Below are 17951 nucleotides of genomic sequence, written 5' to 3'. Positions count from 1 at the left end.
GTCTTACACACTTAGGTTAATACATAACTTTAGAGTTGATATAGTTGTGTGTATATGTGTGTTTTTATTGATGTTAGAGAGGAAAAGAGAGAAACATTCATGTGAGAAACATTTACTGGCTGCCTCTTTTATTCACCCTACTGGTGATCAAGCCCTTAGTCCTGGCATGTGCTCTGACCAGGAATCATACCAGCAACCATTTGGTGCATGTGTCAACTCTCAACCAACTGAGCTATACCGGCCAGGGCAAGAGTTGATATAAAGTTTTTAAGAAAATGCCTATGATGATAACATGTTTAATATTTGTTGGCTTATAACCATGTTTTTAGGGAAATAGCACTGAGTAAGCTAAGGAAAAGTAAGCATGGAAGTTTTTCATGTTACTAACTTTGAAGTGTCTTGCATTTAAAAGTTACATAAATCTTTACATAACACACATGTACATATTGTTGTAAAAATTATATTACCTTAACATTTCAATATGCACAATATGCACACCCACTGAACAAACTTAAATTGTACTTAGATTACATAGTATACGGAATACAAAAATCTTAAAGCCTCTAATGTGTGATACAAGTATTTTCCATTATCAACTTCCTTCCTCTGCATGGCAGTTTCCTTGCCACTGACAATTAGATGATCTAAAATCATTTATTGCTGTTCACTTTTCTTACCTGCTAAAGTAGTAACTGAGAATCTCTGGTATGCAAAGTAAGCATGAAATATGGCCCTTACTCATAATCAACTCCATTGTGAGTTAATACAATTGAGGTACAAAGTAATCAGCAGAGTAAATTAATTGTAAATTATGGAACACAGTTGTATATATAAAAAGTATAAGTAGTTTAGTATTTATGTCTTTCAAAGTAAATTGTGGGTTGGTCTAGGTTGTTTTAAGAATATAAGTGTGATTTTATAGATTGTAGTTCAGTTTGAAATGCCATTTTAATTATTAGATTGTCATTAATAACAGAACCAACTTAAAGTATATCTCATGTTTCCACGGATGCAAAAACATTCTGACTGCTTGGCTAGTAACTTGATCAGAAGAAATATAAAACTGTGCCTTTAGATTCCTTATTTAGTTATGAATTTAAGAGAATCACAAATTTTATGGCATTTTATTCACCAGAGAACCATATTTACATTTGAGTATTTACTCAACTTCCTAAAGTCTAACCCATGTAATTTTTTCCTCTTTACATTTTATTTAACATGATACTTTCTCCTAATGATTTACTGGGTTGTATATCATTATATAGTTTTGTTTCTGGTGTCAGTTCACATCCTGTCAAGTTACATTGATGGAATGTGTCAATAGATTTTCTGCTATGTTTACCAGTGTACATACTAAGTGGAAAATAGATTACAAAACTGTTTTTCATGGGATCAGATAATTCTAAGGTTTCTTGGATCTTTAATTAATTAATTAATTTTTTTTTTTTTTTTGAGAGGAGGGAGATGGGAGAGAGAGCGAGAGAAAGAAAAAAAGAGAGAGAGAGAGAGAGAGAGAGAGAGAGAGAGACAGACACACACAACTGGTTTGTTGTTCCACTTAGTATGTATTCATTCATTGATTTTTGTATTTGCCCCAACTGGGAATTGAACCCACAGCTTGGCATACTGGGCAGATTCTCTAACCAACTGAGCTAACTGGCCAGGGCCTTAGATTTTTATTTTTTAAATACGTACTATGTAGCTTTTACAAAACTGATTTGAGAGAGAGGGGGGGAGAGAGAGAGATTGATTGATTTATGTTGGAAACATCATAGGGTGTTCCCAGCATGTGCCCTGGCCAGGGATCAAACCTGCAACCTGGATGTGTGCCCTGATCCCGAATTGAGCCCAAAACCTGTAGGTGCACGGGATGATACTCCAACCAACAGTTACACTGGCCAGGGCTTAGATTTTGTTAAGTTCGGTTTAATTACAGCTGTGTGGTAGAAGATGTAATTAGTAAAAATAAGACGATACTTCAACTATTGATAGTTGGAAATATTTTTTTTTAGTTATTTTACTATGCCTATAGTAGCATAGTTATATTTGAATCTCACATGTTAGATGTAACAATTCTGTTCTACTAAAAAAAAAAAAAAAACCCTCCCTGATATATAATCTGTTGTTTTTGTGAAAGTTGAGGTTACATTGATTCCTCCCAGATTCATGTCTTTATTCTTTCTTATTTCCATTGTGAGAGATATTTTGGAAGTCTAGTAAAATTTTTTGTTTATAACTGTGCTAAGGAATAGAAATTTTTTGGTTAGTTAAAGTATAGATTTATCAGGAAGAACATTTATGGATTAAGGGAATAATTCTTCCCCTAAGAAGTTGTTAGATTCCTGAGGATTGGGTTCAGAAAGAGCAATAATGTGTTGTCAGGGATAGATAAAGGAGTAGGACTTTTTTCTTGCAGCTGTTCCTTATGCTCAGCCATTTAGACATGACAGTTTTAATGAAAACTTCAACTCATGTTATAATGTGTTTATGAGAAATTGAATTCAGATGTTATAAAATTGACCTACGTAATGAAACACTAGAAAAAAACTCGAAGTTAAAAGTCAATTTTTTAATTTTTTAATATATATTAAAATTTTTTTATTTTTTAATATATATTTATCAATGATGAGAGAGACTCATTGATTGGCTGCCTCCTGCATGCTCCCTACTGTATACCCTGACTGGCAATAGAACCCAGGACTTCTTGGTCCCTGAGATGACACTTAATCTATTGAGCCACCACAGCCAGGCTGAGTCATTTTTATTATGAATTTTTAATGATAAATATATCAGTACTTTAAAAATTAAAACTTTGTAGAAGGTATCTAAAAATGTTGTGTTTGAGGCCATTATAAATGTGGTATTATAGCTCAAACACTATTGTAGTTTTCATCTTTCTTAAGAAAAAGTTTGTTCCCATTTTCAGAATTTCAACGTGCTGAAAAATATATAAATCTAATGTATTAATATTATATCTGTATTTGGTTGCAGTGCCTTTTAAAAATAAGCTTTGTCATGTTGAGAGTCATTTCAATTTGTTTGTTTAGATTGCATATTTATACATAAAGTTAAAAAAACAGTACCTCATAATTTTTGGAGATGTCCAGTAATTATATAAAAGTCAAGAAATTACTTATAGTGAACATTATATATTTAAGGGAATGGATTCTCTCAAAATTAATGCAATTTACATAACATTTTTAGTCACGACTAAAAATATTAATTGGTTTTCAAAGTGCTAATCTTTTGCTTTTCGTTTAAATTGGTAGAGTTTAGCCACCATGTAAAGGGAGTATTTGGTTAAAAAGCAAACTATAGAAATCATACTGACTTTTTTTTTTTTAAATTCTCAAGCTTTTACAGTCTCAAATGTCCTTAAGTGATTGATAGTTGTCTCATGTTTTTTATACTTTTGTTTTTGGAATGAAAATTCTATTAGTGTAGGTAACACTCTGTTACAGAGTAGTTAGCTAAGAGAAGGAAAATTATTTTGATGATGTCATCTGTATACATTTCCTAAGTGTTGTTACTTTGTTGTTGTTGTTGTTGTTGTTACATTTTTAATGTTTATTGAACTAAGATAGGACAGCTCTAAGTATAGATTGTTTTGCATAGATGGGTTTAGCCCAGCACCTGCTGGTAACCAAGGTCCTCCTCCAATGATGGGTATGAATATGAACAACAGAGGAACTATCCCTGGCCCACCAATGGGGCCTGGTCCTGCCATGGGACCAGAAGGAGCTGCAAATTTGGGAACTCCAATGATGCCAGATAATGGAGCAGTGGTAATGTATCATAACTATTATTTTGATTATATTCAATAATATATACTTATGCTCCAAAGGTAACTTCACACTTAAAGATAACTTGGAACTTGCTTTGGCAGTAAATATTAATATGCAATGAAGTAAATGCAATCTTGTAATGTTATATGTTAATTTATGAGGCAATTTTTAAGTATCTTGAGAGAGTTATGATTACCATCCATGGCATGTTTTGTATTTAAGTATGTAGCAAACACATATGTTACAGTTATTTTTACAGTGCTTTAAATTTGTATCCACCTCTTACCAGCATTCAAGTACTTTATGTGTTCTTACCTGTGTTGGACTCCTTACCTTTGGTGGGGGGACGAAACTCCAGTATGTGTGAAAACAATTTTTTTGTAAATATAAGTTTAAGCTTTTAAAGTTACATTGTAGAATTACTAATTACATTTGTTACTATGTTAAAAGTAGACAGTTTTATGTCTTGGTTTGAGAGTGTGAAGATATCTTTGTGTGCGTTATTACAAAAATGTTTTTCAAAAAAAGTTTTTCAATAATAATTCTTATATTTGAATATCAATAGCAAGACTTAATACCTGTTTCATTTCCCTCAAAGTAAATCACTGTTTAAATGAGCTTTATATTAGTTAAACATTTTCTCATTTGTTTTTTGTTAATGGCTGTTCTAGGTACCATTTAGAAAAGGAAAATTGGTTGACTCTATATTTTGAAAAGGAAATTTAGTTTTAAAACCACTACAAAAATCTTAAGGCGCCATTGCTGCTAAGAAAGAAAAAGCACTGCAAATTAAACTCAGACATGCCATCAGCTGTAACTTCTTCCTGGTCTCAGAGGTGTTAAAAGTGAATGTGTGTCTTAGAATTGGTGGATGCAACATTTTACCATTTTAGAATTTACTTACTTAATTTTTTAAAATTTATTTACTTTAAATGCTATCTTTTATGAATTGGGGAAATTAGACATGCTAACAGTGTTTCCTAAAATGAATGTAAAGGGAGGCAGTGCTGTCATATCTGCTGTGATCAGATGGCGCTTAATGTAATTAGCGTATTTGTTAACTTCAGATACTTTATTTTAGAGTAAAATATCTGAAAGCTAGTGAAAACTTGTAACACCTTGTTTAAACTTTTGTGTAGCAATATAATCATTAGTAGTAATTTTGAAGTGCTATACATGGCCAATTTTTCCACCCGTCCCTCTGAAATTGTACACTTTATTTAAATAGTGTCTTCGGTCTTTTTCACACTGGAGTTTTGAGTCTGTTCAACTTTTGAGATTAATATATGTGGTTATTACTGTGAAAGTTTGTTAATTTAAAAAAATTTTATTTTCTCAATAATAGTCTTTCCAAAAAACATCTCAAAGATTTCATAAAACTTTTTACTTTCTGAATATGATGCTACTCCTCAGTTTTATCTCTGGTGTTTTTTTAAAAGTATTTTTTATGCACCACAGTTACATGCAATATAAACTTAAAAAAAAAAAAAAAAGTACCAGAATAGTACTATAATATTGATTAGAGGTTTTTAAGATGGCATTTGTTCCATTAAAATCAGTTTGTTCTTCGTGAAATTGGGGCATTATATAGCAGTATGTAACTCTTCGGATGTTTTGGTTTTTTTTAAACATAGTAACTAATTAAATTGCTCCTTTCTTCCTTCTATGTGTGATCCTGATTCTGCTGGACTTTCTGCTGAACTTCATGACATCACTACTTGGGATTTTGCCAATTTTTCTTGTCACTTATATCTGGCGTGTCTCAAATGGACTTCATATTTATTGTGTTGTATTCTAGCACAATGATAGATTTCCCCAAGGACCACCATCTCAGATGGGATCACCTATGGGGAGTAGAGCAGGGACTGAAACCCCTCAAGCACCCATGAGTGGCGTAGGTCCTGTTAGTAGTGGTCCTGGTGGTTTTGGTAGAGGAGGCCAAGCAGGCAACTTTGAAGGCCCTAATAAGCGTCGTAGATATTAGACATTCTTTCATTCCTATTTAGAGAAAAAGAATTCAGTGGTATGACTTTACACTTAACCTGTTACTTTGGAAGAATGGTTTTATTGTTAATGTATGCAGATGTTAAAATATTTCTTTGTAAAACGAGGTTTTGTATTTTTCTTTATTCATGAGCTTTGTAGATTAGAATGGTAATGCTGATGCTCATCATTGTGAATGTTAAAATGTGTTTGTGACGTTAGCTAAATATAAATATCCCATAGTACTGTTGAAATCTATGTAGTTACTTCAATAAAGAAATCATTTTGGATAATTTACAAATGTTATTAGTGGTATATTCTATTACAGTTTTGCTGAACTTGGCTGTAACAGTAATACTTGGGTTGCTTTAACTAATCCAGCCATCTGAAAATGAAAATGGATTTTCTGCTTTTTAGTTTGTGCAAGTAGCACTGAAGATAGCAGCTTAGTGAAAGGTAATGTTAATAAGGGATCTGGCCTGGAGTTTACATTTGTGTAAACCATTCATGTTCTGTGAAACCAGAGTTCCGTCAGATTTCATTTAAAATCTGAATATTCAGATATTCCAAGAGGAATCTTAAGGATACCTTTGTCCTATGCTGATTTTTTCAAATAAATCTTTTCAATATTGGAAAAAACAAACAAACTGTTTGAAGGCAAATCTCCCTTGCTTATGATATAATGTTGTGTTTTTCATTTTTTTATTTATCTTTCCTCCCATCTGTTGTCAATATCTAGATCTTATCCTTTAAATTTTCTTTAAAATTATATACAATACTATTAGATTGTATACTAAGTGAGGATTTGCTGCATGATGTAGAAGAAGTAAGATATTTCTTGAAGTTTCTAAAAATATTAAAGATGGTTGACTCTGCAGTGTTGTAAATATTTTCCTAGAATTGGCAAGTCTCCACTAAAACTTGTCTGACAGGTTAGGTGTGTTTGTCTTCAAGGAATACAAGTTTAATTTTAAAAAACAGAATTAACTTGAGAATGGCTAAAGTCATTGGAATCATAATACATCTCTTTATTATTGAATATGTAATTAGAAATTTGAGTTTCAATACCAGGGAAAAACTGATTTTATGACATTATAATTTTTATTTAAAAGAAAGTCTTTCCTGTGTTTGAAATTTTGTTTTTTAGCCATGCATGTTTTAAATTGCATTTAAGGAACATATCTTTAAATTAAACTGCAAATTGACACATTAGCCATTGATCACAGCATATTTTTTCTTCAGAACTTTTTAATGTTATATCATACTTTAGCATTTCTTTTGGAAGACTAATACACTATTATAAAATGAATAGCATGTAAATACTACCTTTTATTTCTGCTGCATGGTTTCTGTTTTTGCTGGAGGGCATACTTTGGAAAGAAATAAATTTGCTTAATTTAAAATCTTGCATAAACACAGTTGGGTGTGAAGTATAACTAAGAAGACTTCCTTTGTACCAGTTAAAATGTTCTTATGTACTATTTTTTAGATACAACAGTATGGGTGGAATTATTTTCTAAAATTTGCACTAATCACAGGCTTTTGTTTTTTTTGGCAGTCATGGAGATTGTAAAAAAATAAAGATTATTCTCATTGCTGTTTTCTATGAATATATATATTGGCAGCGTGTGGAATTTGTTTTAATTTGTATATTAATTTCAGTGTGAGGAGTTTAAACATTAGCTAAAATTTTAAAGTAATATATATTGCACTTCATTATACCTTTCCTATCATCTATGGGTATTTTTGTTTTGTTTTGTTTTGTTTATTTGTTTGTTTTGTTTTTCTCCATACAGTTCTTAAATAATTTTTAGATTTATATTTTGTTTCGAAGCAGAATTGATGTTGGGAAAAACTTTATCCTTTGATGTTAATACTAAACTATCTTTGGCCAAGGCTGTGGAATTCTTTAAGATTCATTCAAGAACATTTGAAAGCCAGTGCACAAAGTCGTGCAAATCTGCTGAACATTCTAGTATACGGCTCAGGTCTGGTTCCAAGAAAAGAGTTCTGCACAGCTTTTCCCCTGCATCAAGAAAATCCTTGTTCCAGTGCTTAACCAAGTTTACCCTGGGAACAGTCAGCTTCTGGGAGACAGTCAAGTGGAGCATCTGTGAACTCCTAGCTTCAGGTTTTAGTGTGCCTGTAGAGTTAAACACCTGTGACTGGATTAGTCAATATTTTTTTCTTGTGAATTAGCATACCAATGAATACATTTCAATGGTATTTGCTTAAAAGTGATAGATATGAAAATAATTGTAAGTTTGTTTAAATATGCTACCATAATTATTTCCATAAAATGGTAATTGAAACAATTTTAGTATTATAATATCACAATATTATGTTTTGTGCCATGATTTGAAACACGGTTTAAAGTCTGCAGGATTTAGATTTCATATACTATTAATGTGTAATTAATATGCATAAAATAAAGAAACATTCATTTTTCTAATTGCTTTATTTCAGCAGTGTATTTTCTCAGAATTTCCCTGTTTTTGCTTATGAAAATATGCTTATGAAAATAAATGCATTCATTTTCTTGAGAGATACATTTTATTTGAAGGATTCTACATTCTCTTATATTTCATAAAGCTTAATTGGTTATTCTTTCTTGAGTTTTTGGATTTTTCTCTTTAAATAAGTGCTGAGTGTTCATTGGAGGAAATTAAATATTTTTTTTAAACTTTACGATATCTATATTAGGGAAAATTATTGTTTAGTTGGAATTGTAATTTAATAGAAATTATCAGTAAGGACAGTAACTGAAATCTTGTTTCTCAAATACTAATGGAAACTTATACCTTCATGTTTTAATCAGAAACATTCTTGAATATTTCAGTAACTTCGTGTTTATGTGTAAAATCTATAATTGCTAAATGTTGCTTTAATCAGTAGTTGATTAATTAAAAATGAGGGTTAGGTTGATAATTACAACCTAGATTCTGAATGAGAAAAAGAACATAAATGTGTGATTGAAATGAAATATTTTATGAAATAATGTAATCAGGTGTATGTTTAAACCTCTAAAAGGTTGGAAATTTAGTGTCAAATGGGACTAATTCATAATAAAAGGTACTTTTTTTTCTTTTTTTTTAGTAGTGTGAATATCTTGGGGAGTACTGTGGTATTTATGTTTTTTGTGTGTGAAGTGTTTTGTTACAATAGCTAATAATATGTTAAAATACATTCCTGAAATTTGAGAGGGTAGTGATAATGTAAAAAGTCACAATTTCAAGAACAAGCTAGTAAACACCCACATACCTAACTCCTAGATGTAAATGTTTTCCTGTGATTATTTTATAGACATATTCTTAGACAGTGGCATTACTATTTCAAAGTATTTCATGGTAAAGAAATGATCATTAAGTAAAATAAACAGTACTTTTAACATAACGAGCAGTATTTTCTTTACACAATCTTTCATTGCTAAATTTAAAAAATCAATTTTAATGTGCTCACTTTGTATATATTTCCTCCAGTTGTGTAAAATGAAGTATGCATACAGTTTCCCAATTGAATGTGATCATATAAGTTATGGAATGTCACTTTGGGTAAATAGTAAAGAATTTCACTATTTTTATAATATCTGATCTTTAAAATATGCATTTATGTACTTCATTAGCTCTTTTTTGTGGTGTGTGTGTGTGTGTTTTTTTTTTTTTTTTTTTTTTTTTTGTCAATAGCACTGTCTTTTAGCGCCAGGTTCCCCACGAACGTGCGTTGCGTGAAGGGCGTGGGGGCGAGCACTGTCTTTTAAATGTGGGGAAAATACTTAAGTGCTATGTTATTTTGGGAATATTTTTTGGCCACATGTCTTTCTCTATAAAACCATGTGTAGATTATAAATATCCAGGGCTTCCTTTTGGTTGAATCTTCTTATTCAATTATATATATATATATACTTTAAATATATTTTTATTTATTTCAGAGAGGAAGGGAGAGGGAGAGGGAGAGAGAGAGAAACATCAATGATGAGAGAGAGAGTCATTGATGCACCGCCTCCTGCACGCCTCACACTGGGAATTGAGCCTGTAACTCTGGCCTATCCCCTGACTATGAATTGAACAGTGACCTTCTGGTTTATAGGTCGACGCTCACCCACTGTGCCAAGCCAGCCAGGCATTATTCAATTATATTTTTATTTACCTGGTAGAATTAGCAGTCTGTACTTTCTTTGTTATATAATATTTAATTTTCCTTGTCAATAAGAAAAGACTATATTTTCTAGGTAGAAGATACTGCATCCCTTAAAGTAATTTAGCTGGAGTTCGTAATTCCCATTTTAAAAAAATCATCTTCAAGTGTATTGTTTTATTGCTCAAATTACTAAATCTATACCAACACCTCTTTGCTCTGGAACAGATACTATATTTTGTTGACTTATGTTCATTTAAAAATCTTAAGTTAACATTACCATTTAATTTGTCTCTGAGTTAAAGCATTGAGTTTTAGGAGACATGGTATTCTGCTTATATTTAGAAATAAAATTTCAGTTCTTTTTCAGAAAATACAGTCACCTAAATTTCATGTGAGGCACTTCTCTCAAAATTAAGACTCAAAATAGTAAATTTAGGTAAAAAAAAAAAATGTAATTCGTTTGAATATCTGACCTTTTTTCTATTAAATTTGTTTTATTTTTAAAAAAGTATAAGAAATGTTTTTGTTAAGTGCATAGTAATTTAAGTGGACCATATACTTCTTAAATGCTCTATATAAGTAAGTGTGTCATCTGTAGTGTTGAAGTCTTTGAATTGATATTTATACTAAAATTAATCTCTAGTTCTAAAATTGTCAGTATGAAACTTCACATTTTTATTATTATATACTAGAGGCCCAGTGCACAAAATTTGTGCGGGGGGGAGGGGGGGGTGTCCCCTAAGCCAAGCCTGCACCATCTCTAATCCGGGACCCCTTGGAGGATGTCTGACTGCTGGTCTAGGCCTGATCCCTGGAATTGGGCCTAAACCAGCAGTTAGACATCCATCTCACAATCTGGGACTGCTGGCTCCTAATGCCTCTTACTGCCTGATCGCCCCTACCTGGCCTCCCCTGCCAGCCTGATCACCCATAACTGCCTCTGTCAGCTGGCCTAATGGCCCCTAACTGCCCCTCACTGATCCCTTTCAGGCCTGGTCACCCCTACCGGCCTCTTTGCCTCTCACTGCCCCTCTCTGCCAGCCTGGTCGCCCCATACAGCCTGCTGTTTGGTTATTGCATGAGGGCAACCTGACCAATTTGTATATTTCTCTTTTATTAGTATAGATTATACATCTCAATTTAAGGTAGAAAATATATGTATATAAGGTAGTATCAGACTCTTAAATGAAAAACCACAATGGTTTACTATGTTTTATGTTATATCTGTGACTGGATCTCTAGGACATAGTCTTCCTTGTTCAATCTCTTATGCAGATTGTCACTCAGGTGGACTTTTGTAAATGTGAGATTTTTAAGTATGTTTCTGGATTTTATTTATTTTTTAATATATCTTACTGATTTTTTGCAGAGAGGAAGAGAGAGGGATAGAGATTTAGAAACCGATGAGAGAGAATCATCAATCAGCTGCCTCTTGCACACCTCCTACTGGGGAGTGCCTCCAACCAAGGTACATGCCCTTGACCAGAATCGAACTCGGGACCTTTCAGTCTGCAGGCTGTCGCTCTATCTACTGAGCCAAACTGGTTTCGGCTGTTTCTGGATTTTAGAACTGTGTAAACAGTCCTTATCACGGTGAATAAAATTTTCTGTGCTTAATTAAGTTCCCCCCCCCCCCCAAATTATCCATATTATCATATGTGAAAATAGAGAACATTTTATTTTATTGTATATTTTGCCAGAATAATTTTCATTAATTTTCCCCCAGGGTATACAGATTATTAGATAATGTCAGTTGGTATATGTGAGACATTGCTTAGATTTACATATCTTTTTTGTAATGTAATGAGAAAAAGTAAATCACACATGAAGTGATTCTCTTAATAGTTTCTGACCTTTTTAGTTTTGAAGGCAGTAGTGACTTCCTGAGTGATTATAATGTTAATGCTTTAATTTGGTTAGAATATTTACATGTTCTTGGACTTGGTTAGAATATTTTAAACATTAGGATCACTATGGTGCCAATAGTTGGGCAAACTGAACATAATAATTGGAGTAATTGTGTACAAAGTGATACTTTCTCAGCCATATAGAATATTTGGGGTAGCCATGCCATTCAGAACTTCCCTTTATGCATTTATTGATTGTACTACTATTTACCAAGGGGCCCTATTGTGTGACTGGATCCTTTCCTAGGGCTGATAGCAAAGCAGTGGGAGAACAAAATCCCTAACTTGTTTGTTCTCTCAGAATTCCCTGGAGGGCTCATTAAAAAATAGACTTCTGTGCTCTACGAAGTAGTTTCTCATTCAGCTGGTCCTAAAGAGGGCTAAACAATGTACATTTTTAACAAGTTCCCAGGTGATACTGATAATAGGTTTAGGGACCTTACTTTGAGAACCTCTGTTCTGGTGTTACTCAAAATAGGCAATGTTTTTGTTGGTTGATTTTGTTGCATAATGACTATCCTGGTATATTATGTGTTTTTTTAGACAAAAAGGGGCCACATGGTAACCTGAGAAGCTCAGGGAATGCCTGCATAACAGCCTTGCAAACTCAGAGATCTAAAGCAAGCATGTCAAACTCAAAGGCTAACATGGGCCAAATAAGGTTTAAGTTTATGTGGGTTGCAAAAAAACACAAAAGTTTCAGTTTTCATGGAAATGTAGGTTTATTTCGATAGAAACATATTGAAAGCGACGGACTGAAATGAGTGATGGTTAAAATAATAGAACATTTTAATAAAAATATTTTTTCCTTGTACACTGAACAACTGCACAAAGTAATAAGCGTAATGCAAATAAACTTATTTTGCTTGTTCTCAAAAAGTGAAATAGTTCTCTGTTCTGAACACCAAACAAGTCAGTCCAAGACTAATGACGTGGCAATCAACTGCCAAAAGATTCACTGCTAGTATTAGTGGAGAGAAATGGTGTGTAAGGGAAATGAATGCAACATAATTATAGTAATCAGTCATTAGAGAACACTGTAGTTCATTATTAATAGTTATTAATTATGTATAACAGGATATTGTAAAAATTAAGTTACAAAATTTTTATTAAAAAATTTCTCACCTACTGTTACATTGACTGGGCCACAAAAATATTCATTTTGGGCTGCATGCAATCTACGGGCTATGAGTTTTACATGCTTGACCTTAAGTAACTACAAAAGATGGTCTGAATTTAAAACCTTTTAACTAAAAGCAGTTTAAGGCCGAAGCCGGTTTGGCTCAGTGGTAGAGCGTTGGTCTGCGGACTGAAAGGTCCCGAGTTCGATTCTGGTCAAGGGCATGTACATTGGTTGCGGGCACATCCCCGGTAGGGGGTGTGCAAGATGCAGCTGATCGATGTTTCACTCTCATCGACGTTTCTAGCTCTCTATCTCTCTCCCTTCCTCTCTGTAAAAAAATCAATAAAATATATATTTTTTTAAAAATAGGTACAAATAAAAGCAGTTTATGGCAGGTCTTCATGTCCTAGGCAGAACCTTCCCAGACAGATGTCTAGCTTTTCTTTAAGCCTGTCTGTTGTCTTTTGCAATCCAGGATAACATTCTTTTGGGATGTCAAGGTAACTCCCCCTTTTCCAGACCCCTACAGACACAACCAGTTCACCAGGCCAGAGACCTTAAATCCTCTCATTGTTATTGTTAATCGTTAACTGTTAACTATCCTGTATCCACCTGTGTAAAAGATGTGTCTATCATTTTACCTTTTCATCCAATCTCAGAGGTTTCCCCTGCTTTGTTTTTTCCCACCTCTCCAATCTATCAGAGAATTTCATGTTATGCACTTGCATCTTTTTATTGTCAAGTAAAAAATACGGTGCAAAACTGCCATTCTCTGGAGCATTATCCTAATCTGTTGAGATTTAGCTTCTGGGCAATTGTTGACAATTTGGCTCAAATAACAAAAAATTCTCTACTTTTGAATGTTTCTTCCTTTGACATTGTCTAGGATTCTTGGCAGTTTATAGATAGTGCCCGCTCCCCCACACCCCTGCACCCTGCCCCAACTCTTCCAGCTATTGTCACCTAACAAGTATTACACCACCTCCATTACTTTTGACTAGACAGCATCATTGCCTTGGTAGAAATAGGATTTTCTTGTGCTCACAAGACTAGTTAAGTCATGAGGTAATAATAAATGCATTTTGAAAATTTTATAAAGGGTTTATAACTTACTATCTTGGAAAATATGATACCATTTTGATAGATTAAGTGATGGCCTGACCCATTTTATCTTTATTAATCACTTTAGAAAGGAATGCCCTCTGAGGAGTTCAATAAATAAGGATTAAGTGGCTTTATGGTAAAAAGTTATAGGCTGCTTGTCAGACCTTATAAGGATTGTACTACATACAGATGCGATTCAATGTTTTTTAAATTATGCAATGTATTAAAGTGCTTAGCTGCTATATTGACAGTAGTTTCTTCCAAAAATTTTAAGAAAGTCACCTGGTTTGCAGCCTTCTAAGTTATCTCAGTTGGTAGTTTCTAGAACATGGTGGTAGATGTCTGCTAAGAATAGCTCTACATAAGAAGCAAGAATAGATACTTATTTCTACTAGAGGCTTGTGCACCGGAGACAGGGTCCCTCGACCTGTCCTGCGCCCTCAGAGGTGGTGCTCTCGTGGTCTAGGACCCCTAGCTCCTTACCGTGTGCCTGCAGTGGAAGTGGGAGAGCTTCTGGCTGAGCCGTGCTTCCCCTATGGAAGCGCACTGACCAGCAAGAGGCAGCTCCTGCATTGAGCGTCTGCCCCCTGGTGGCCAGTGTGTATCATAGTGACTGGTCGTTCTGCCATTTGGTTGATTTGAATATTAGCCTTTTATTATACAGGATTTTAATCTAGATGTCATCTGTGTGCCTCTCCTACTTCCCAAAGTTATGATAACTTGCTTCTTGTGCTTTCAATTGCCCAAGAAGTTCTCTTGTCCACCCTTTTCGTATTTTTTGTGTGAGGTTGAAATGTGTTTGGCTTTGGGAGGGTATATCTGTGATCAAGGAAGTCCTCTTATCAGTCCTTTTATCTTTCAACTTTGCACCAACCTTCCTCTCCCTCTTTTTTTAAATTGAGTCAAGATTCTTTGCTGCTTTTAGCCCAGGACTATGAGTCTGCTTTACCATAAGGGGCTTTTTAACCTATTTTCCAACTGAGCAATTCTAATGAAGGCTAATGAGAGTAAAATAGTTTGTTTTATCTACTAAAAATACGAGGCTAGGTTCTTCATAGATTTATTTTTATGTTCAATTATTCTAATCAAGAAATCCTGTGATTACCATGTGTTAGTCATATCTCTACAGAAGTTAGTGCTTAACTTTGTTTTTAGACAAATGAATGCAGAAAAATATAATGAATTTTGAGTTTCTCATTTGAGATAAAGGGGCAGCATTCTGTTTACTTTAGTCTGCTGGCAAAACAAAGCTGTGGTGGTATAATGTTTCTCTATACTCTCTGCTTTTTCTCCTCCCATACATTTTTTAATAATATATTTCTTTATTGATTTCAGAGAGGAAGGAATAAGGAGAGATAGAAACATCAATGATGAGAATCATTCATTGATCGGCTGCATCCTGCACACCCCCCACTGGGGATCGAGCCTGCAACCCAGGCATGTGCCCTTGGCACGAATCGAACCTGGGACCCTTCAGTCCGCAGGCTGACGCTCTATTCACTAAGCCAAGCCAGCTAGGGGTCCTCCCATACATTTTTATGTGATAATAGCCCTACTTATATCCTACTAGACATTAAAGTTTTAAATTTATATGTGAATTATTGCCTAAATTATTAGATTTATGCATGATGATTAACTAGGAAAATTTTAAAAGACCTTGGTTTTTTTTTTCTTCTTCCTTATCTGTATATATACCTGGAATTATTAATGCTTTTAAAATATTAGTACGAGGAAGATCAGAAGTTTTTGGAAAATTACATACTCCAAATTTGGGGGTGGGTGGGAAGTATAAGATAGAATATACGTATTTAGATGTTTCTGTTTTGCAATAAATATAATGTGCTTTTATTTTAGGAATATTAAGTTTAATCTATGTCATAGTATTTGTGCTACAAGTGTTAGAGGTAAGGTAAATTCAAAGTATAATGTGTCATATTATGATCTTTTAGACCTATGAGGTATTCCATAGGTTGATTAAAATTACAGATCTCAATTCGGATTATTTCCCAATTGATCAATATGGAAGAAAGCTATCTGTCACAATCAGTTTCTGTTCATGCTTTTTAAACATTTTTTATCCTCATTGGAGGATATTTTTCCCCCATTGATTTTTAGAGAATGGAAGGGAGAGAGGAGAGGAGAGAGAGAAGAGAGAGAAACATGAATGCGTAAAGGACACTAGGGGCAGAGAAGGAACCCAAAACCCTGGTATTTGCCCTTGACTGGGAATCCAACTGGAGATCCTATGTGTGTGGGCTTATGCTTAACTACTGAATTGCTGGCCAGGGCTTGTAATTCTTTTTTATAAGTCATATAAGAATCATATATATCAAATACAGGGGTGGGGAAAAGTAGGTTTAGTAATATTTGAAATGTTCAATACTGGTTTTCTACAATTGCTATATAGACAATTTCTTGCATTCCGGACACTTAGGATATAGCTATGCATAAAGTAGACAGACCCTCAGCTCCCTGTGGCACATTGTTCTAGTCTGCAGGGACGAAGAGTGACTAACAGTTGAAATAACTTAATGTCAAAAGGATAGAGAAAAAGCATCTATTTTAGATAAGGGGATTAGAAATTTCCTTTCTCAGGAGATAAAGGGGCAGCATTCTGTTTACTTTAGTGTGCTGGCAAAACAAAGCTGTGGTGGTATAAGTGGATGCAGTAAAGTGCAGTGTGGAAGCAGTGCTATCCTGTGTGGCGGCCTTAGCAATAGGACCAGTGCAACTAACTTAAATTCAGCTATCAAATGTAAACAAACTTGTAATGACATGGGTGTGTGCATCTAAATTTAATGAACTCTGCAAGGATCAAAGAAATTTTACCACTTGAATTAGAGGTGTAAAATAAACACAATTGCAAATGTTTTGGTGTGAAGAAATGAATGTGAAATATCTTAATTTTTAATTGGTTACATATTGAAGCAATACTTTGACTATATTAAATAAAATATGTATACTTAATAGTATATATACTAATTTTATCTTGCTTTTTACCTTCTTTAACTTAGCTTCTAAGAAATTTAAAAATTTCTTATGTTTACACTTTTCTTTTGGGTAGTGCTGGTTTAAAATAATAAATTTTTATCTTTTCATTGCATGATTGTAATCCCAGAATCTCATTATGTGGTCTGTAGTGATTATAATTCATTTATTTTTAATCTGTATATCTACCTATCTATTATTTTAAAAATATATCTATATGTATTTTATTTCAGAGAGGATTGGAGAGGGAGAGAGAGATGAGAATCATTGATCAGCTGCCTCCTGCACACCCCACACGGGATTAAACTCAAAACACTGGCATGTGCCCTGACCAGGAATTGAATCGTGACCTCCTGGTTCATAGGATATGATGCTCAGTCACTGAGTCATGCTTGTCAGGCTATTTTTATCATAATTTTAAATAAATAATTTGAGGTTGAACTTTAAAGTTTGTTAAGTACATACCAATAGGATGAGACCAATTTACTCGGTGCTCGTGCAGAAGTGCGAGAGTTTTTGGAACACCCAGTTCTCATTTTATTACTTTCACTTTTATTACTTTTCCTTTGTGTTTTATATCTACTTGGTAGTCTTCATAAAATATTTAAGTAAACATAAGTCCTGAAAATTTTTTGTCATCAAGATTCTCTTTAAAAAAAAATTCTCTTAAAACCTTTGTGTGAAGTTTCCATATTTATTTATTTGTTTACTTCATTTCAGGATGTCGGCTCTAAGATAGAGATATCTTATTTGTCATTGAGTGATTTATCTTCATTTTCTAGCAAGTCTTTATTAAACGTTTGTTAAGTGAATGAATGATACTTAACAAACATTTGGACAGATGATGTTTACTAATAAGACAAAAATGAACAAAATGTGGTCCCTGCGTTCTTTGGATTTGGAGTCTATTGGGTGTCTGTAGAG

At 33.6% G+C, this 17951-nt stretch overlaps 1 protein-coding gene across 8 annotated transcripts in view; it reads left to right on the top strand.

Moving 5' to 3' along the window:
* Positions 1-17951, top strand: part of PSPC1 (paraspeckle component 1) — a 136858-nt gene that overhangs the window by 88102 nt on the left and 30805 nt on the right. For 4 of the 8 annotated variants that reach the window (XR_014794594.1, XR_014794597.1, XR_014794598.1 and 1 more), the window contains one exon: positions 3616-3785. The exons of 2 other annotated variants lie outside the window; for them this stretch is intronic. Coding sequence is in view for 1 of the 6 variants with exons in the window: in XM_084878583.1 (XP_084734709.1) it covers positions 3616-3785; positions 5584-5769 (356 nt within the window). In the remaining 5 variants the exon portion in view is untranslated. Of the gene's footprint in view, positions 1-3615; positions 3786-5583; positions 6981-17951 lie in introns of those variants that run through there. 2 more of the 8 variants (XR_014794600.1, XM_084878583.1) reach the window with 1 other exon arrangement.

This window comes from Pipistrellus hanaki (assembly GCF_964339955.1).
Source record: "Pipistrellus hanaki genome assembly, chromosome: 3".
NCBI classification, from domain to species: domain Eukaryota; kingdom Metazoa; phylum Chordata; class Mammalia; order Chiroptera; family Vespertilionidae; genus Pipistrellus; species Pipistrellus hanaki.
This window is presented reverse-complemented; position numbering and strand designations above follow the sequence as displayed.